The sequence below is a fragment of the Megascapheus bottae genome, chromosome 10 (genome assembly GCF_031878675.1).
Source record: "Megascapheus bottae isolate mThoBot1 chromosome 10, mThoBot2.hap1, whole genome shotgun sequence".
Taxonomy (NCBI): domain Eukaryota; kingdom Metazoa; phylum Chordata; class Mammalia; order Rodentia; family Geomyidae; genus Megascapheus; species Megascapheus bottae.
The window spans coordinates 29929385-29950844 of NC_143518.1; the positions used below are offsets into that span (position 1 = coordinate 29929385).

The following is a 21460-nucleotide window of genomic DNA, read 5'->3' on the forward strand; positions in this document are numbered from 1 at the left end:
GCCCTTTATACTAACCCCATCTTTCTCTATTGTTAACTTTTCCTTTATCATTCTCATCCCTTTGGCAGTAGTTTTGTTTATTCTTTTTATTCTTTTTGATGGGTCATGGGGCTTGAAATCAGCCTGGGCGCTGTCCCTGAGCTCTTCAGCTCAAGGTTACCACACTACCCCTGGGCCCAGGTGTTGTCCCTGAACTCTTCAGAACGAGGTTACCACCCTGCCCTGAGCCAAGCCCCACTCCCCCTTTTCTACAGGTTAATTGGAGATAAGAGTCTCAGGTCCATTTTTGCCTGGGCTGGCTTTGCACCTTGATCCTCAGATCTCAGCCTCCTGAGTAGCTAGGATTACAGGCGTGAGCCACCATGCCCAGCTAATTTTGTTGATTCTTTCTGAAGTTTTTGCAGTACTGAGAATTGAAGCCATGGCTGGCACAGGCCATCCAAACCCTAAATTACTTGAGCCACTCCCCGAGCCTTTGTCAATAGTTTTAGATCAAGTCCACTGATAAAAATCCCAAAACATTATTACAACGGTATATCGCTTAATTTTGGGAAAGCCACAATCTATTTGGAATTCCATTCTGGGGTTCCTGGGCCTGTTTTGACCACTAGATATCTCAGTGATTCCTAACTGTGAGGACCACTGCCCCAGGCTGCAGCAAGGAAGACTGAGCTTGAGCCTGAGCCTGCTCCCGTTTTTCTGGTTTTCTGTCTTCTTAGATATCCTGAGGCTTGCATGCATGTTGGAGTCAGATCCCAAACTGGAGTTAGCCCTTCAGAAGTACGTGATGGAAAACATTTTGAAGCAGGTAGTTTCCTAATTAAATTCATTGGATTTTGAAGTGTCAGGGAATCTTTGGACAGCTAAAAAGGTTTAAAATACCAGCAACTAATAAAATGTTCCTAAATAAAATGTCCTTCTAGATGTGGAAATGACTTCAAAATTTGTTAGACCAGAATACTATTGAGTATTATGGGGTAGGGTCAAGGGTAACATAGTTCAATGACAGAACACTCAACTTCCATATCCTGGGTCCTATCTCTAGCACCACAAAGAAGGAAGGAAGGGACGGAGGGAGGGAGGGAGGGAGGGAGGGAAAAGGGGAGTATTGTTCATTATTACACTGTGAAAACAGGAATAAATTTGACACTGTTACCTAATATGACTAGGAAAACTAGTTATTTCAAGCACATAACAATACATAATTCCTCTTTTTATATGCCATGGAGCAAAAAGATATGTGGATGGCCACTGGTACAGTTTCTCTAAGCCCCTTCCATTAACTCTTAAGTTCTGAGATTTAACAATACAGGTAATTAAAATACTGTACCAATACTTTACCTCCCCAAAGCTTTCCCTTTTAATTCTGTCAAATTTAGATCCTCAAATATATTAAGCTACATGAATTATAACTATTATTAGCAGTCATTACATGCTATTTTATATGTATTTTTTACATTCTTGATATATATTTTAACCCTACTTTATACATGAGAAAGATGCTGGAATTTTCCTAGGGTTATAAAATAAGTGGCATATCTAGGATTTGAATCTTAATCTGAATGAATCCTATGGTTTTGGCATCTACCATCCTAACATATGCTTGATCTTATTACATTAATCTCATCAGATTTAGTTGTAGCTTGAAGAAAATCTTTATAAAACAAGCCTAATCTGTGGCTTATCAGAATGAACCCTTCCACCCTTAGCCCAAGGTAAAAAAAAAAACAAAAAAACAACAAAAAAAAAAACAAAAAAATATTGTCCCTAATGCTACAGAACAAATCTAGAAAGCAAAACGGATAAGCATAACAGGGTTATAAAAGGATGAAGAAAGCTGTATAGGATGGTTCCTGCCTTTAATCCTTGCAGCTAGGGAAGCTGAGATTTGAGGCCTAGAGCTAGTTATGATTTCTGGGGAGACTGAGGTTTGAGATAAGCATGAGCAAAAAAAAAATGCAACCTATGAATTAAAAGGTGGGCATGGCAGTGCACTGTCATCCCAACTACTGGAGCAGAACAAATAGGAGGATCATACTCTAGGCAGGCTCCAACATAAACATATGATTCTATTTCAAAAATAATGAAAGCAAAATGGGCTAAGGGGCAGCAGGGTACTGTGGCTCACGCCTGTAATCCTAGCTACTCTAGAGGCTGAGATCTGAGGATCAAGGTTCAAAGCCAGCCCAAGCACTAAAAAGTCGGTGAGATTCTTATCTCCAATTAATCACCAGAAAACAGGAAGTGGTGCTGTGGATTAAGGGGTAGGTCCTTTGAGCCGAAGAGCTCAGGGACAAGTCCTATGACCTACTGACAGGAGCATGGATCAAGTGTAGAGCCCCTCCCTGAGTTCAAACCCAGTACTTCCAAAATTTTACTTGCAGCAAATAAGCAGAGCACTGGGGATAATTTCCAAAGGAATAGCTACCCAAAGAAAGCAAGAGGCTTTTATTTGGGATACTTGTAAGTATTCTTGTAGAAAAGATAGTCCTGACCTCAAGCAGAAATAGGTACAGTTCTGCACATGCTCAGTTTGAAGTCATACATTATATGTTCAAATTATAAATGATGGACAAGAATGCCTTTATGCAAAGTTTATACTGTTACTTTAAAAAGAATCTGAGCATGTCCAAGATTTTGGCTCAGTTTTTTGTTTGTTTGTTTGTTTGGTGTTTTTTGTTTTATTTTGTTTTGTTTTTTTAGGTCATGGGGCTTGAACTCTGGGCCTGGGTACTTGTCCCTGAGGTCTTCAGCTCTAGGCTACCGTCCTTACCCCTGGAGCCACAACCCCACTTCCCATTTTCTAGTGGTTAATTGGACATAAGAGTCTCTGGGACTTCAGTGTCCAGGCTGGCTTTGAACCTCTCATCCTCAGATCTCAGCCTCTTGAGTAGCTAGGATTACAGATGTGAGCCCCGGTGCCCTGCTATTGGCTGGTTCTTCGTAAGTTTTTCTGGAAAATTTTTTATCAGAGATAAGCATACAACAGAGCAACTTTAAAGTAATGCTAACAGTCATTTAAATGGGGCAGCCCTCTCCCCTCCACTTCACAGCATATTTTGTCCTAAAATTAGCTGCCGTGTGGCGAACACTGGTGTGTGTCATTCTTTTCTCATTACTTCAAGAGACATAACACGTTATGCTTTATTAGTTGGCAGACAGTTGAAATGGAGGCTGAACTGGATGAGTCATTGGGAAAATTGTACAATGAAGGAGCTGAAAGGAGACAAAGAAGGTGGTACAACTTTGCCAAGATTTTCCCCCATCACTTGAATTCCTTAGCGATGCCAAAAATACCTGGTCTGGCAGAACAGTTGTTTTAATTGCTCTTTGTGAATTACTGTTATTTGTGAATGTATATGAAATACAAAAAGAAAAGTATTGTGTTATTTTTAAAATCACATTACCTTGTATGGAACCTATTTGAGTGCTATCCTGGACAGTTTGGAAGTCCATCTGCTTCATTCCCTCTTGCAATTTCCCCTTTCTTCTATAGATGTGTTCACAAAATCAATGGAAAGTCTGATACTTCTATGTTACTTGGAAGAGAAAATAAATCTCCATTGATTTACTAAATGTTAGGAAAGATGAAGCACATGAAAGGAAAGAAGAGGACAGAATGGATCATCTCATTGAAGAGGGCGACCAAACAGCTCCAAACAGAGCTAGAGATAAAAGAGGCCAGGGGCATAGGTGCTGCTGCTGCTGTTGTTTTAACACAGTAGAGAGTTTTGGATTTCTAATGTCTTTTGTTATAGTAGAAGGTCCTGTTTGGGATTTGTGGTCTTCTCAGTTCTGGCAGAAGGTCCTGTACCTACAGATAAGGCTGGGGGATAATGTTTTGCTGAGAATAACCTAAGGATGGAGATTTTGATGGATTCCTGGAGATTGCCAGGAGAGGTCCCTGGGGGAGGGTGTCAGTGGGCCATAGGAACAATATCAAGTGATGAGAGCAAAGCAGGTTCCTATCACTAAACACTTAATATAATGAGATTCAGACATGGTGATTGGCAGGGATAATTTGAGTGTGTTCTCTTTTCCCTGTGCCTCTTGTGGGTAAGTGTAGAAAGACAGAACTAAAATATATCATTCTAAAGAGACAGGAGCATGAGGTAGATGGAATGTTGGAAAAAAGATCTAGAGATCTGCATTTAGAGTGCTACTCTCTCCCCCGCATGCTCTTGGGGAAACTGTGTTACTTCTCCAAAACCATGCTGATTTTATTGGTGTGAAGTTAAACTGGGAAAGAATATGAAAACATCCCAGAAGGCACCAGACTATGAAACTACAAGGTTAATTATATAATCATAGTCTTATCCTGAAGCTACAAAGAATAAAAGATTTCAAAAGGAGCAGTAGTTCTATAAAGTGAGGACTCCTGTTATTTTAGACTCCTATTATTATTATTATTTTGGTGTGGATACTGGGGCTAGAACTCTGGGTCTAGATGTTGTCCCTTAGCTTTTTTGCTCGAGGCTGGCACTCTCCCCCTCGAGCCACAGCTCCACTTCAATTTGAGACAGGAGTATTAGGTACTTTTCTTGTCCATCCAGCTTTGAACCATGATCCTTAGATCCTCCTGAGTAGTTAGGACTACAGGTGTGACCACCAATGCCCAGGATAATGGAGTTAGTTGGGAAAAAATTTGTTTGCCTGACAAAAATTAGCAAGTGCAGAAATTCTTATTCATGAAAGAGACTTTATTTTTTGTATTTACTCATTTGATTTTGCGATTACCAGGAAATGAACCCAGATCCTTATATAAGCAAACTGGCACTTAGCTGTATCCCTAGCCCCTTTGTTTGTCTGTGTAGTACTGGGAAATAATGGGAGTAATATGGATAGTACACTCCACTATCCAAATTACTGCACTCCTGGCAGGTGGGTTCTGCCAGGTTATACCTTGCATATTCTGATCACTTCAGCTTTTCCAGAGCTTCAAAAGGCTAGTTTCTTTCCAACAATGATTCTGGGCAAGTAGGTAGGTTAATGATGGGAGGAAGAATTCACTGCCAAAGACTTACATCACAGAAAGCTGCCCTCTGCCTTTGCAGATTGATGACAAACAGCTAGGGGGTTATTTGTCTGAGCTTCGGCCAGTGACCATAGTGTTTGTGAACCTGATGTTTAAAGAGCAAGACAAAGCAGAAGTCATTGGTCCAGCCATCCAGGATGCCTGTATACACATCACATCTGTCCTGAAGGTCTTCCGAGGTCAGATCAACAAAGTCTTCATGTTTGACAAGGTAAATATGAACTCAGAGGTAGAAATTTGTTGATATCTTTGATGTTAGTAGCACGCTGGTGAGAGGGAGAGAATTGGCAATTTGAAATTTAACTTGGAACTATCAAGTTATTTTTTTGTTTTCTTTTGTACAGGGTTTCACTGCCATGCTCCTGCCTTAGCCTCCCAAATACTGAGATTAGAGATAATCACCACCACCCTAGACTAGAAATATCAGTCTTTATAATAATGGCTTACATGTATGTGGCATGTACCACTTATCAAGCACTATCCTCAACATTTTACCTATATTAATTCATCTTATCCTCATGACTCAAGGATAGGTGCTCTTGTTACTATCTCCATTTTATGAAGTGAATGTAGATACAAGAGATGTGATGAAGTGGAATTTTATTCACAATCATACATCAGTAAGTGGCTGGGACTTAAACCAGGTAACTTGCCTTTCTGGTCTGTCCTCACCTTGGCATGCCATTGGCTATACCAGGCAGTGCAGACAGTAAGATACGCTCTTCAGTCTTTACACAGATGAAGAATCAGTGTTTTCCCATGTCAAGGTAGAGCTCTGTTCTCTTAGGATCTGACACTTGTTCAAATTATTATTATGACTATTATTATTATCAGCAAGTTTTATTGAAAACAAAACTAAAATACAGACTCTCCATAGAGAGGGACCCTGGAGCCTCTCTCCTAAGAATAATGACACTATTTGAAATACATTTTATAGCCTGCAAAGTCCTTGTACTATTGATGACATTCATTTTTTTTCTTCAATAATGAAATTTAAAAGGTAGATGGCAGCTCCATATTTATGACCATTGATAAACTGAAGTTTAAAAAGTGAAATTAACTTCTCCAACTTTTTATAGTTGAGAAATGACCTGAGAATCAGGATTTCTTTTTTTCTTTTATTTCCTTTTCTTCCTTCCTCCTTCCCTCTCTCCCTTCTTCTTTCCTTCCCTTCCTTTCTTCTTCCCTCTCTTCCTTCCTGCTTTCCTCTCTCCCTTCTTATCCTTCCTTTTCTCCCTTCTCTCCCCTTTTCCCCACCTCTACCTTTCCATTCCTTTTTTAGGTGCTGGGGATTCAACCTAACACCTCATGCAGGCTGAACATGTACTGTGCCACTGAGCTACATCTCCAGCTGAAAACAGAAATTCTGGGATTTTTTGGTTATTGTTTTGGTTTTTCTGTGGGGTGTTACTGGCCTTGAACTCTCTGGGCCTCAAGCTGCCACTGAGCTTTTGTTCACAGAATTGCTAATTCCAGAGCTGGGGATGTTTTCACTGGTTTGTGTTGCTTTAGACTTCTCATCTTGGAGCATTTAAGACTCTGGTCACAGGAGGATTAATAGCCTGCCCTTCAACAAAGCTCAAGCCCTAATATTGATGAAAAGTTAATAAAGTTTACTGAAAAAAATGTTTACAGCTGAGAACCATGACTTATGCCTTTAGTATTAGCTACTAAGAATACTGAGATGTGGGGGATCATAGTTCAAAGCCAGCCGGGGCAAGAAAGTCCATGAGACTCTTATTACCAATTAAGCACCAATAATGAGCAATTGAGCTATGGTTCAAGTGGCAGAGTGTCATTATGAACACAGAAGCTTGGGGATAGTACCCAGGCCTTGAGTTTAAGCTCCAGGACCAGCACACACACACACACACACACACACACACACACACACACACACACACACACACAGAGGGGGGGGGAGGGAGAGAGAGGGAGAGAGAATTAAGTAGATGTGAAAGAAATAATGAAATCTGATTTAAAAGTGATAATGATGTGGCTCAATATCTCCAGCTGGTCCAATTGGAGGCTCTGGTCCTACAGCTGTATTTGTCCACTCTCTCCCTCATAGGGCTGTTCCTTCCTCTGTGTCTTTGGTTTCCCTGGGGAAAAGGCACCCGATGAGGTCACTCATGCTTTGGAGAGTGCTGTGGATATATTTGACTTCTGTTCTCAGGTCCATAAGATCCAGTGAGTGTTGACCATGATCCTACCCAAGGGTTTCTTTCCCTTTTATAAGGAAAAGTGGTTGGGGCACAGGGAAGAGGAAAGAAGAGAAAGAAGGACTTGGTTCTGTGCCTCAAACTGTCCTTCCTTCACGTCTCCAGTTCCATGTACCAGTACCCTAAACTGGTTTCCAAGAGTAAAAGAATAATTTGCTGCAATCCTTTCCCTCACCTCCCTACTCTCTTCCCCATGCCCCCAGCCTTAGCACTTTCTCTGTGGTTTAAATACTTATTTTCCTGTTTACCCACAACTCTCTCCCTGGTGTCAGTACTGTTTCCATTGGTGTGGCCAGCGGGATCGTCTTCTGTGGGATCGTTGGACACACTGTGAGACACGAGTACACAGGTGAGATGAGCCACCTTAGCTCCTCTTTTCTAGTTTTAGAGGTAGGGAGGAAGTACAGAAATGATTGAGACATAGGCCCTACCCTCAGAGATGGAACCAAACCACATAGTTTTGCCCACAGTTTGGTGTTTACAGTATACATTTCTGGAAATTTTCCTGGAATCCTCCACCAGAGGGCCTGGGCTATACGTTTGTCAAAGGCCAACATTCCAACAATGGATAACCCATCCATAAAATAAAGTGAATGTTTCAATGGTTTAAGCAAAGGAGTAGACAGAGAAAATGCCAAAGAACAAAATATTAAATAGATCATTTCCAAGTTAGATTCTTTGTAAGGCTGAAACTGGGAGACAGAATAAGAGAATCACTGGTTGATTATTTTAGGTTACCTTTCTTTGTGCAAGGATTAAGGCAGAGGGTACTTCATTTTTGCACCAATTAAAGCTATCCTGATTTGGAAATAGGCTGTTATATCTCATGATTTTTCTGGAGGTAAGGTAATAACTTAGTTTGATTGCATTCAACTTTAGCATGGATGACACCATTTGATTTTTTATTCATACGTCTTAGAGCCCAGTACAGAAGCCTAGTCTAAAACAATGGCCTTGGGTTCTTTTTATTTATCAAGTTTTAAAAGGAATAGTTTGGTTGGAAAAGAGGGATCTGTCTCAATGGTAAAGTGTTTGCCTACTACATGAGAAAAAAAGAGACGAGAAAAATCTTAATTGCAGGAATTGTGTAAAGTACGTTTCAAACCTAGTAATATTGAAGGCTTACTAGAAATGAAACACTGTTCAAAGCTCTAATTTGTATTAGCTTATGAGTTTCATAAACTACTTTGTAGACTAGGAAGCTGAGGCAGACTAAACTGTTTTACATAGTTGTTAGAAGCAGAGCTGGTCTTTGATCCTGCCCACTGGAATCTTACTCTAGAGTCTGTGCACAATGGAATCTTGTCCCTTAAAAGTCCCTAGGTCAATCTTCCATGCACATTTCTGTCAGTCTCATTGTCATCCTCTTAAGAAATCACCAAATGAAGCCTCACTCAGCACGCATACATAATCTTTTTTTTTTTTTTGTCAGTTGTGGGGCTTGAACTCAGGGGCTGCTATCCTTGAGCTCTTTTAATCAAAGCTAGAGCTCTACCACTTGAAGGCACAGCTCCACTTCTAGTTTTTGAGTGATTAATTGAGATAAGAGTCTTATGGGGACTGTTCTGCCTGGGCTGGGCTGCCTTCAAATTGCAATCCTCCGATCGCAGCCTCCCGAGTAGTTAGGATTATAGGCATGCAATCTGGCAAATGCCACCAGCATCTGGAAAATCTTTCTTAACATAATCATTGGCTGACTATGGGGATAGAGAGCAAATTCATGTGTCACTTCTGAGAGATAAAATAAATAAAGGGAAAAACACCATTTGGGGAGTATTCTCAGTTTACCAACCTCCCCCCACACCTTGACTTTTCTCTTTCCTATTATAGTCATTGGTCAAAAAGTCAACATAGCTGCCAGGATGATGATGTACTACCCCGGAATCGTGACCTGTGACTCTGTGACCTACAATGGCAGCAACCTACCAGCCTACTTTTTTAAAGAACTTCCAAAGAAAGTTATGAAAGGTGTTGGAGATTCTGGACCAATATATCAGTGTTTGGGCCTTAATGAGAAAGTGTGAGTGTGGGCATTGGTCTGTAGTCTTTTCTGGGAAACAAGTGGGAGAACTGTGATAGCAAAGCAACTAGTCACCCATTCGTGTGTGTGTGTGTGTGTGTGTGTGTGTGTGTGTGTGTGTGTGTGTGTGTGCCCGCGCGCGCGCGCACTTGCTGGTCCTAGAATTTAGGGCCTGAGTGCTGTTCCTCAGCTTTTTTGCTCAAGGTTAGTACTCTCTTGAGCCACAGCTCCCCTCCCTCCCTCCCTCCCTTCTTTCCTTCCTTCCCTCCTTCCTTCCTTCCTTCCTTTCTTTTTTCTTTCCTTCTTCTTCTCTCTCTCTCTCTCTCTCTCTCTCTCTCTCTCTCTCTCTCTCTCTCTCTCTCTCTCTCTCTCTCTCTCACTCTCCCCTCTCTTTTTTGGTGGTGAATTGGAGATAAGAGTCTCATAGATTTTCCTACCCCAGCTGGTTTCAGACTACAATTCTCAAATTTCAGCCCCCTAAGTAGCTAGGAGAATAGGCATAAGCCTCTGGGGGCTGGGATCAAAAACTTTTAAAAATTACATTCAAATTTCTTACAAGGTAGCCTTTCCAACTCCATCTCCCCTCTACCTCTGTGACTTGTCCTCATCCAGAACACTCCACATAGTCAATTTTTGATATCCAGCCCAAGAATCTAAACCTTTTAAGAGTGGCTTTGGACCCCATCTTAGACATTATAGCCCCTTTCTTTGGGATACTTCACAGCACAGGCTTCTATTAATGAACTCAGCACACTATATCACAATTATTTTGTACTAGAGAAATCAATACCAAACCCAGGGCCTCACACATCCTAATTACCCACCTACCACAGAGTTGCACTCCCAACCCCTGTATCACAGTTATTAACTTGATATGTGAACTCTTTCAGGAAGAAATCAATTACTATTTCCTACATTCTCGGTGCTTAGCACATCATAAATCCATATGAAGAATAAATTAAAGGCTGTGTGAATGAACAACATGAAAATAGTTACCATATTAGCAAGCTAGAATCTAGGTCTGAAAAGGATCAGACAACATAAGCAGGGCTATAGTTAGTAGATCTGATTGGGTATACATAGGGCATCATAAATGCTAACTGATTGAGTGAATGAATGGATGATAATTTTTTATATTAAAAGATTTTATTAACACTGATTTTTTACATTCTATATCAAATGTCATTTTAACAAGTATTCAAGAAGGTAATCTCTATATGCAATCATTGGCCCATAAATTTTAGAAGATAATTAAAATTAAGCTGAGAGTTTGTATGTCATAGATACATATTGATCTATATAATATTATGTCTATAGAGCATATATCACATCATAGATTTTTATGTCTATATAGTTATATTTATATCTCCAAGACCATGTCAATAACCTTGGATACCCGAATATTGAGTCATCACTCTTGTACTGTTTGGATCTAATATCCACATACCAAGGAGACCATGTGCCTTTTGTTCCTTTTGTCTTGACTTATCTCACTCAACCTGATTTGTTCTAATTTCACCCATTTCCCAGTGAATGCCATTATTTTATCTTGTCTGGTGGCTATGTAGAATTCCATTGTATATATGTAGCACATTTTTTGTCTCCATTCATCTGTAGTGGGGCATCTGGATTGTTTCCATCACCTGGCTATTGTGAATAGCGCTGCGATGGTGAACATGACTGCGCAGGCATCCTTATCATATCCTGGGTTATGATGCTCAGGATAGATGCCCACGAGTGGTAGGCTGAGTTTTAGGGAAGGTCTGTTTTCAGGTTTTTGAAAAACCTCCAAACTGCCTTCCAGAGTGGCTGTACTAGTTTACATTCCCACCAGCAGTGCAGTAGGGTTCCTCTTTCTCCACAAATGGATGTTAATTTTGACTGAGCACTTTTCAAATCTTAGGCATTTTATCGGACTTCCTTCTTCAGATTGAGTATATGAAGTAGAAACTATTTTTATGTCTTTTATAAATTTAAAAACTAAGGCTCAGAGATGCTAAATGTCAGTGGTGATCCCTACTAAGTTATGGCACCAAGATTCAAACTCCCAAAATAATGTAGTATTGCAGATAACCACAAACCTCCGGTATAAAACAAAATGGTGATACAATTCTATAATCACAGCTACCTAAAAGGCATAAATAGAAGGATTTTGATCTGAGGCTAGCCCCATGCAAAACTTGAGCTTATATCTGAAAAAAAGCTAAAACAAAACAAAACAAAAAATGATCTGAGGGTGTGGTTCACATAATAGATCATTTGTGCCAGAAGTATGAAGCTCTTAAGTTTAAACCTCAGTTCCACATACAAAAAAAAAATCGACTTTTTTCTTTTTCACAAATATATGGTAAACAACTGGTCTTAACTGGATTTGGATAATTTCACCTTGGCTTATTCATAAACCTGATGCTTAGCATGTTATTTACTGATCCTAGACAGCCTAGGCTGAGCTAACAAGGTAGTTTGGCTGAAATAGCTAGGGAAATTTGATTCTGTGTATCTCATCCTCCATTAGGTTCATTGTCATGACAATATCAGGAGACTAAGCGAGAGCTCCTCCACTGCACAAAAATTTTCCCAGCCTCATAGCTTGTGTTTTTTAGGGTGAGGACAAAATATTCCCAAGGCTGAGCTGAGAGCAGGAGAGAGCTGCTAAGCAGACACCAAAGGGCACAGATGCAAGTTAGGTGAATTAGTGGGGCTGTTCCTCCAGTGAGTTAACCAGAAAAGCCCAGGACTAATCTAACCCCAAACTCTTCACTCTTTATGATGTGTGTGTATGTGTGTGTGTGTGTGTGTGTGTGTGTGTGTGTGTGTGCCCACACACATGCATGTGCCATCTCTGCAGATGAAAGTGTAGAAAAGTTTCTGGGCACTGGTGGCTCACATCTGTGAGCCATTCTACTTAGGAGGCTGAGATCTTAGGATTGTAGTTTTAAACCAGCCCCAGCAGAAAATTTTGAAACTCTAGTTCCAATTAACCAGAAAAAAAATTCAGAAATGGAGAAGTGCTCCAGTGGTAGAGCACCAGTCTTGAGCAAAAAAGTCAAACGAGAGTGCAAGGCCCTGAGTTCAAGCTCCAGTAATGGCACAAACAAAAGAAAATGTAGAAATACACCTGCAAATATGAACAGGGGTTGGTCCCTGCTGGGAACATTTACAACATATTAAAAATTATGGACTGTGAATGTGGTTGAATGGTAGAGTGCTCTCCTAGCATGCATGAAGCCCTCCCTGAGTTTGAATCCTCAGTACCACATAAAGGCCAGAAGTGACCCAGAAAAGGCCAGAAGTGGTGCTGTGGCTCATGTGGTAGAATGCTAGCCTTGAGCAAAAAGCAGCTTCAAGGGCACTGCTAAGGCCCTGAATTAAAGCCCCAGGACTGGCAACAAACAAACAAAAATTTGTTTCTCGAAGGATTTTGATATGTGCTGCACGAGAGGCATAGCAAAGTCGTGTGCTAGTACAGAGAAGGAGTGCTCAGTTGTGACTAAGCTCAGTGGGCATGAGAACAAAGGCTTTCCATGAGAACAAAGGGATCTCTTCTACCCATGTACACTCATAAACAATTATTGAATAGTACCCAGTGCCACAGTGATAGCTACATGTTGTTTAGACTTTATTAACCAAGCAGACCTTTTCCTCCACTCTCCTCTGACACTGGCAATATGTGAGTCAGGGGATAGATTCTTGCTAGATATTGAAAAGGAGCTGGGAACTAAGAACTTATCAGTCTAGCTCTTAATATTTCCCTATTTTGAATCTAACATATTTTTCTTTCTTTTCTTCAGCATGTTTGGTATGGCGTATCTCATCTGCAACCGAAATGAGGGTTACCCTTTACTGGGTAGGTAGTGAGCTTGATTCCACCAGTGGGGAGGTAAAAATCAGGCCCCAAACTTTCCTTTAATGTAATTGCCATAAACAGATTGCCAGAAGTTAGCAGTAGGTGAACTGCCCTTCTGTTAAAAGAGCGCCTGTAAATAAAACTGTAATAACATAGATAACAAAATTGTAATAAATAAACATAGATTTTTTTAAGATAAAAGTCTACAATCCCAGACATAAAGAGCTTGTTTAGGTAGAATCACATGCATGTATTTAAAGATAGTTGATTATAACACATTTTATTTGTTCATAATTCTTTTACATCAGTGCTAGAATTTGAACTGAAGACCTTAGACTTGCTAGACAGGCACTGGAGCCATGTTTCCCAATCTTTAAAACTCACTTAAGATTCCAGTGAACAAATCTCACAGAACTGAAGTCCAAATACATTTTTTAAAAGGAAATGTTTTGAAAGGGGCCATGATAGCTCACATCTGGAATTTCAGTTTCTTAGAAAGTTAATATAGAGTAAGGATCAAGGCCACTGACCCCTCCATCCCCCCCAAAATGTAGTGACCCCTATGTCAAAGAACAAGCTAGGAATGACAGTGTTCATCTATAATTCACAGCTTCTTGGGAAATGGAGGTAGGAGAATCACTGTTCCAGGCAAGATCTGAGGTAGAATGTGCAAGACCCTGTTTGAAAAATAACTAAAGAAAAAAAAGGTTGTGATCATGGTTTATGTGGTAGAGTGTTCCCTAGCAAGTCAAGATCCTAAATTCCAAACCCCATACTACAAAGCAGAAAACAAGAAAGGGGAAGGGAAGGGAAGAGGAGAGGGGGGAGGGGAGGAAAAGGAGGGGAGGAAAAGAAGGGCAGGGGAAGGAGTAATGTGTCACTCAAAAGAAGCAATATAGCCTACAAAGTGGTTTTCACTGAATCATACCCAGAAATTTACATTGCCAAGCAAAGCACACAGGCTGTTTCTAAAATGGTCCTGATTTTTAACAAAGACATTAATTAATATCTGTACGCTTAATTGGCAGCCCATAGCCATTTTTCCAGCTAATAAAGGTGCAAATGGCCTATACGAGCCCCCGGTTCTTTGACAGAAGTTGTTCACTACTTTGAAATCACAGTTCTTTCAGCTCCTGAAACCTGCTTACACAGGGTTCAAGGATTAAGAAAAGAATTTCAGACTTCAGGAAGGGCATTATGTTACATGTATTTTAAAACACACACAAATAACAGCAACCAAGTTGTAACCCATAGTTACAGTTGTCCCTTGCTATATCATGATTCGTATATTGTAGCTTCACTGTATTACAGGTTTAACTACATATTAATATATATGATTTGGTATCACAGAGTTTTTGCTATATCACAGGATTTTTGCAGTACGTAGGTATTTATATAATATTTATATCTTTAATTATTATTATGTTTTTACCACTTCTGGTCAGGGCCTGAGCACTGTCCTCTGACTTTTTCAAGGCTAGAACTCTACCACTTGAGCCTCAGCACCATTTCTGGCTTTTTTCTATGTATGTGGTACCGAGGAATCGAACCCGGGTCTTCATGCATGCTAGGCAAGCACTCTACCACCAGGCCAAACTCCCAGTCCCAATTTTAATTATTTTTGTTCAAAAGATTTAAAACAATATAAAAAAATTAAACATTTTGATTAAAGTTAATGAGTGGAAAAGGTTTATATGAGAGTAAGAAGGGTTTATGAAACACACACACACACACACACACACACACACACACACACACACATATATATATATATATGCCAGGTGCCAGTGGCTCACACCTGTAATATATATATATATATATATATATATATATATATATATATTTCTTTTTGCCAGTCCCAGACTTGGGCTCAGGGCATGAGCACTGTCCTTGGGTTTTCTCAAGGCTAGAGCTCTACTACTTGAGCCACAGCACCATTTCTGGCTTTTTTCTATGTATGTGGTACTGAGGAATCAAACCTGGGTCTTCATGCATGCTAGGCAAGCACTCTACCACTAGGCCAAAAACTCCCGGCCCTATATATATTTTTTATATAAATATATAACTAAATATATATTTAATTAAATATTTAATTATATATGTAATTAAATGTAATGCTGTTGCATCACAGATGTTCATCTATTATGGGGGGGTCTCTGGAACATAACTCTTGTCATATGTGAGGGATTTTTCATTCTGTTTTTATTTTCTAAATTTTCTATGGTGACTATGTGTTAGTTTCATAGTCAGAAAAACTTTTGCTAATTATTTCAATTGCCCTTATGATAAAAAAAAATCTAAACATGATTTTTTTTCTTTCTTTTCTAAACATGGTTTTGGGGAGGTAAATTGGCACATTTAGTACCTTTGAGACAAGTGCAGTTTTCATTCATAGAGGAAAAAATTTTTTCAGTATGAATTTGGAATAAAATAGGTTAATCCTAGCCAGGTGCCAGAGGCTCATGCAATAATTCCTAATTAATGATTCAGATGGCTGAGATATAAGGGTTGATGTTTGAAGCTCAGTCCCAGGCAGACAAATCTGAGAGCATTTATCTTCAATTAACCAGCAAAAAGCCAGCAGTGAAGGTATGGCTCAAATAGTAGAGTACCAGACCTAAGCAGAAAAGCTGAAGTAAAGGGCAAGGCATTTAATTTCAAGTCCTAGTACCAGCACTGAATAAATAAATAATGAAACCCTAATTTTAATATCTTTACATTCTAATAATCTAATGATTGGTTACAGTGTATTGTAAGAAAAGAGAACAGAGAGCAAGCTTTAGAATTAAAAAGTCTTGGTTTAATTCCATGGTTTATAGCCTCAATAAATCTCAATTTTCTATTATAATTTATAATTTCTATATTATAATGGAATGAAATTATAATAAGCATGCTAAGAATATTTTCATTTTTAAAAAAATCAACAGGACGTGAAAAAGAGATCAAATACTTCATGTGTACAATGAAGGAATTTTTGATATCTAACTGCAGCCAAATCCTAATGTATGAGGGTATATCTGGATGTGGGAAAAGCCAAATACTTATGGAAATTGAGTATCTAGCCCAAGGTGAGAACCACAGGTAAGTGTATTGAAATGATTCTTTCTTGTGAACTCAGAACCCCAACATCATCTCAAAAAGTTTTATGTTGATGTATTTCTCCTTTACATAACCTTATGTGAGCTACCACAATCTATAATTGCGTGTTGGATGTCTTGACCTTTGTGCTAAATAGTTAATCATATTTTGAAATAAGAGAAAGAGAAAGACCGAACCCTGAGAGTCCTGAGTTAGTACCAATAGCGCTTGGGTACTGTAAAACTAAATAATCCTATATGCAAGTGTGTTGGGTCAAGGACAATTTACATGGATGTTGCAATCAAGACTGGGTTTGAGCTGCAAAAGTGACAAGTTTATCCAGCCAGCTGACAGGGAATTGAATCATTTAACCTTGAGAGCAAAGTAGAGAATGACAGGCCTCTGAACTTTTCTCTGAAGGCAGAGCTAATGTACGTTCCTTATGTTTATTTTCATATAAGGAGTGTTATAGCCTCACCTAAAGGCTACAAGGGGAACACTACCTTGTATTCGTTTAAGCTGATTTCTATCATCCTTAAAGTCAAGCCTGAGGAAAGCTAGTTCTAAAATATGAAGCTGCTGAAGAGATCATTTGAAACAACCTGAAGACATTCATTTATTAAATTCCTATGTCCCAGGAACTGTTAAAGTGCTATATTAATCACTAGGGCTGCTGTCACAAAAATTCCATAAACTAGGTGCCTTTGTATTTTTGCAGTGGTCCTGGGGTTTTCATTTGCTAGGCAGGTGTTTTACTACTTGAGCCATACCTCAAACTTTCTTTTTGCCAGTCCTGGACTTGAGCTCAGGGCCTGAGCACTGTCTTTGGACTTTCAAGGCTAGAGCTCCACCACTTGAGCCTCAGCACCACTTCCGGCTTTTTTTCTATGTATGTGTTACCAAGGAATCGAACCTGGGTCTTCGTGCATGCTAGGCAAGCACTCTACCACTAGGCCAAACTCCCAGCCCCTACCTCCAACTTTCTTTTGCTTTCTGTATTGTTTTTGCCAGTCCTGGAGCTTGAACTTGGGGCCTGTCCTTGAGCTTCCTTAAGGCTAGCTCTCTACCATTTGAGCTACAGCACCACTCCTGGCATTTTCTGTATATGTGATACCAAGGAATCGAACCCAGGGCTTCATGCATGCTAGGCAAACACTTTACCACTAGTCCACACCCCCCAGCCCATGCTTTCCTTATTTTTGAGATAGTCTCCTTTTTTTTAACCCCAGTAGACCTGGACCACACTCCTTCTACTTAAGCTTCCTGTGTAACTGGAATAACAGGTGAGCTCTGCCATACTAGCTTTTCATTGGTTGAGAAGTGATTTCCCAATTTTTTTGCCTGGGTTGGCCTCTTGAACCACAATCCTCACAATCTCTGCCTCCTAAGTAGCTAGGATTATAGGCATGCGCCACAGTGCCTAGCCTTCCAACAGAAAGTTTGTGCTTCATAGTTTGTGAGACCCAGGTGGTAGCAATATTGGCTCCCTTTCTGGTCTATGAGACAGAAGCTGTTCTGTACCTTTCCCCTAGCTTCTGGTACTTGACTAAGCAATGTTTGTTCTTCATTGGTTTGTAGAAGCATCACCTTCATCTCTGCTTTTATCCCCGTGTGTGTTCTGTGTCCAAATTTCCCTTTTTTATAAGGCTGCCAGTCATGTTTGTTAGGAAGGAGTCCACTCCAATATGATTTTGCCTTAAGTAATTATTCTGTGACCACCCTTTTCCCAAACTAGGCTCCATTCTGAGATATTAGGAGCTAAAAGTTTAACACACAAATTTAGAGGGGGACATGTTAGCCCATAACAAGTACGAGAACCCTCAATGTAAACCATATATGGTCCTCACCTTCAAGGAGCTCTCTAGAAGAGGAGAACAATGAAAATACTGGCTGCTGAGGACACAGATACAGACCTGAAAGAGTACTCTCGAAGCTCAGAGAAGTGGGAGGAAGGGAATATGATACTCAGACCTGGGGCATCAGAGGAGGTCAAACCTGAGCCTAGATTTACAGTTGAACAGAGACTTGGGATGGTGAGCAGCTGAGCAGAAACAAAAGACCTGGAGAAGAGACATGGCTCTGGATGTGCAGGGAATTCCCACCTTTTGTTGGTGGAGGGTAGATTTCTAGCCAGAGCCTAGCAGAGCCTTATGCATGCTGAACAAATGTACTATGTACAAGAGAGCTATGACCCCCACCTGGAAGATTTGCATTTACCTAAATGTTTATGGTTTCCTTATGTGATGCCTTCAGAGTATCATGACATTCAGGGAGAGAAAGTAGCATGCTACTGTGTGGAGACCAGAGTCTTAGGACCTGGGTCCTCGGGGTTCACAGGAGAGCAGGGGATAGCTTAGTTAAATGATCAAGAACTAGGAATTTAGTGGAATAAGGGAGTACACCACAGCAGAAACAAAGAATCACTTCTAGATAGCTGAATGGGAGGAGGCAAAGCTTTCCTTGAGTCTTTATTATCTCCAGAATACATGTTTAAAATTCTCCTCTGATTCTTGATTGTCTCATGAACAGGACTATTGCTATCGCATTGACTAAGGTCAGCTTCCATCAAAATTTTTATACTATCCAGATACTCATGGCTAATGTGCTTGGTCTGGATACTTGTAAACATTACAAAGAACGACAGAGCAACCTTCAAAGTAAAGTCAAGACACTGTTGGATGACAAGTTCTACTGTCTTCTTAATGATATTTTCCACGTCCAGGTAACTAGTATTAGCAAGAAATGATTGTAGGGTATTGGGCATGGTGGCTCACGCCTGTGATCCTAGCTATTCCGGAGGCTGAGATCTGAGGATTGTGGTTCAAAGCCAGCCTGGGTATTCAAGTCCATGAGACTCTTATCTCCAGGTAATCAACAGAAAATGGGATGTGGTGCTAAGGATCAAGGGGTAGGTTGGTAGCCTTGAGCTGAAGAGCCCAGGGACAATGCCCAGGCCCAGAGTTCAAGTCCCACGACTGACCAAAAAAAAAAAAAAAAGAAATGATTGGAGGGCAATGACAGGTACCCTCCTCCCCAATGCCCCAAAGCTTCACAACTTATCACCTCTTTCTCTCTCTTTTGGGAAGGTGATTCTGGGATTTGAACAGGCTTCCTGCTTGCTAGGCAGTCACTCTACCACTTGATCCATTCTTCCACTCCCCTTTTCACATTGCTTATTTTCCAGTTAGAATCTTGCTTTATACTCAAATTGAGCTGTGATCCTCCTGCTTCCACAAGTTGCTGGGGATAACAGGTGAGAATCACTCACTACCACCAGCCATTGGCTGAGAACTTCTCCTTGCCCAGATTGGCCTTGAACTCTGATCCCCCAATTTCCACTTCTCAAGTAGGTTAGTATTATAGGTTTGAGGTTTGAGCCACAGTACCTGGCATAATTTGGTCTCTTCAGGCATTGTTTTACTTTCGTCTAGGCCATCCAGGTGGTAAGGAAATGGTTCCAATCCTCTTTGAAAACACAGTTACATTGTGTGTGTGTGTGTGTGTGTGTGTGTGTGTGTGTGTGTGTGTGTGTGTGTGTTGCTAGGAATGGAAGTTAGGGCCTCATACATGCTAAGCATGAGCTCTACCACTGATCTACATCCTTAGCCACCGCATTCTCTTTCTTGGGACATATTGGAAGTATCTAGAAATACCTAGATTAAAAAAAAATCCAAGGGACCACTTGCTGATTTGTGTTTTTCTCCAGCACACCCATACTATCCTATCCTAACTGGACTGGGACACAAAGTCACTCTGTTTCCACAAAAGACTGCGAGTGGAGACACGGATGAACAGATGTGCCTGGTTCTTTCTTAGACTGATGCTAATAAGACAAAAGCCAAACTTTTTTTTTTTAACTTGGAGAAATGTTACTCATTCTTGAGTTTCAGCTGTCTTTTTGGTAAGAACTCCTCCAAATCACTAGGCATGACTAAAGCTCTTCCATTTCACTCTGGTGCATTGAACACATTTCATGTTACATTTAGTATACTATGTTGCACTAACCATAATTCATGTTTGTACTAACGATTCAATGACAAAATTAAAGCCAGAAAGGATAATTATGTATTATCTAGCATTTGAAAAATAATTTTTTATGCCTGTACTGAGGCTTGAACTCAGGGACTGGGTGCTGTGTTGCTCAAGGATAGTGCTCTACCACCTGAGCCACAGTTCCACCTCTGGCTTTTTGGTGGTTTATTGGAGAGAAGAATCTCAGGGACTTTCCTGTCTTGGCTGGATTCAAACTGTAAGCCTCAGATCTCATGAGCTACCAGGCCTGGCAATATTGCTTTTTTTCTTGTTATTGTTTTAACTCAGGGCTCATGCTTTACAGCAGACATATTATCACTTGAGCCATGCCCTTAGCCCTACATTTGAGGACTTTTTTTTTTTTTTTTGATCATGGGGCTTAAGCTCTGAGCCTGGGCGCTGTCTCTCAGCTCTTTGCCCTACTCCTTGTGCCCCAGCACCACCTCCCATTTTTTAGTAATTGGAGATAAGAGTCTCACAGTCTTTAGTGCCTGGGCTGGCTTTGACCCAGCCCAGATCTCAGCCTCCTGAGTAGCTAGGATTTCAGGCATGAGCCACCCGCTCCTGGCTTTGTTCAAGGATTTTGAAAGGCAACAGTAAAGTGATTTTCCCAGAGTCACACAGCTAACGGTTCCTTTTTCTGTTTTCTTATACTCAGTATTCTCATAATTCTTTATACAGTTTCCCATTTCACGGGAGATTTCCAAGATGAGCACCATGAGGAAACAAAAGCATTTGGAAGCACTGTTTATGAAGATCTTAGAGAAAGTAAGAGCTCATGTGGATCACACCATGCTGGGGAGAGTGCAAGGGGTGGGGTAAATGACTGTGAAGGCAGCTGGCCCAGGTGACTTAGAATCTGCTGGCAAGGCACTTTTTCCTTGCATTCTCCTCCATCCTTCCAAATCTCTAGCAGAGTGCGTTTAGAATTCAGATTTAAACAGAGCCCCTAAGAAGTACTCTTGGGACTTAGGTAGCTTTCAGCCCTCTTTTTTCTCATCCTGTGTGTGAGGCATCAAAGAGACCTGGGATGTAGCTCAGTGTCCGTCTTGTCCAGAATATAAAAGGCTCCTTTATACACATATGTACACAAAATGGCTACTATGCACAGGTTTGATCCTCTAGGCCTATCACTTGCTACCTTAGGAATCTTAAGTCAACTGACTTAACCTCTCTGTGCTTCTGTTTTATGATGTATCCATGGGGGAAATAATAGTACCTAACTT

At 40.4% G+C, this 21460-nt stretch overlaps 1 protein-coding gene across 7 annotated transcripts in view; it reads left to right on the forward strand.

Moving 5' to 3' along the window:
• Positions 1-21460, forward strand: part of Adcy10 (adenylate cyclase 10) — a 70559-nt gene that overhangs the window by 18610 nt on the left and 30489 nt on the right. For 6 of the 7 annotated variants that reach the window (XM_090340516.1, XM_090340517.1, XM_090340518.1 and 3 more), the window contains 9 exons: positions 720-808; positions 5055-5246; positions 7107-7225; positions 7530-7606; positions 9088-9277; positions 13069-13124; positions 16052-16205; positions 18732-18924; positions 20916-21002. In XM_090340516.1, the coding sequence (XP_090196642.1) occupies positions 720-808; positions 5055-5246; positions 7107-7225; positions 7530-7606; positions 9088-9277; positions 13069-13124; positions 16052-16205; positions 18732-18924; positions 20916-21002 (1157 nt within the window). Of the gene's footprint in view, positions 1-719; positions 809-3168; positions 3236-5054; positions 5247-7106; positions 7226-7529; positions 7607-9087; positions 9278-13068; positions 13125-16051; positions 16206-18731; positions 18925-20915; positions 21003-21460 lie in introns of those variants that run through there. The other variant, XM_090340521.1, reaches the window with a different exon arrangement.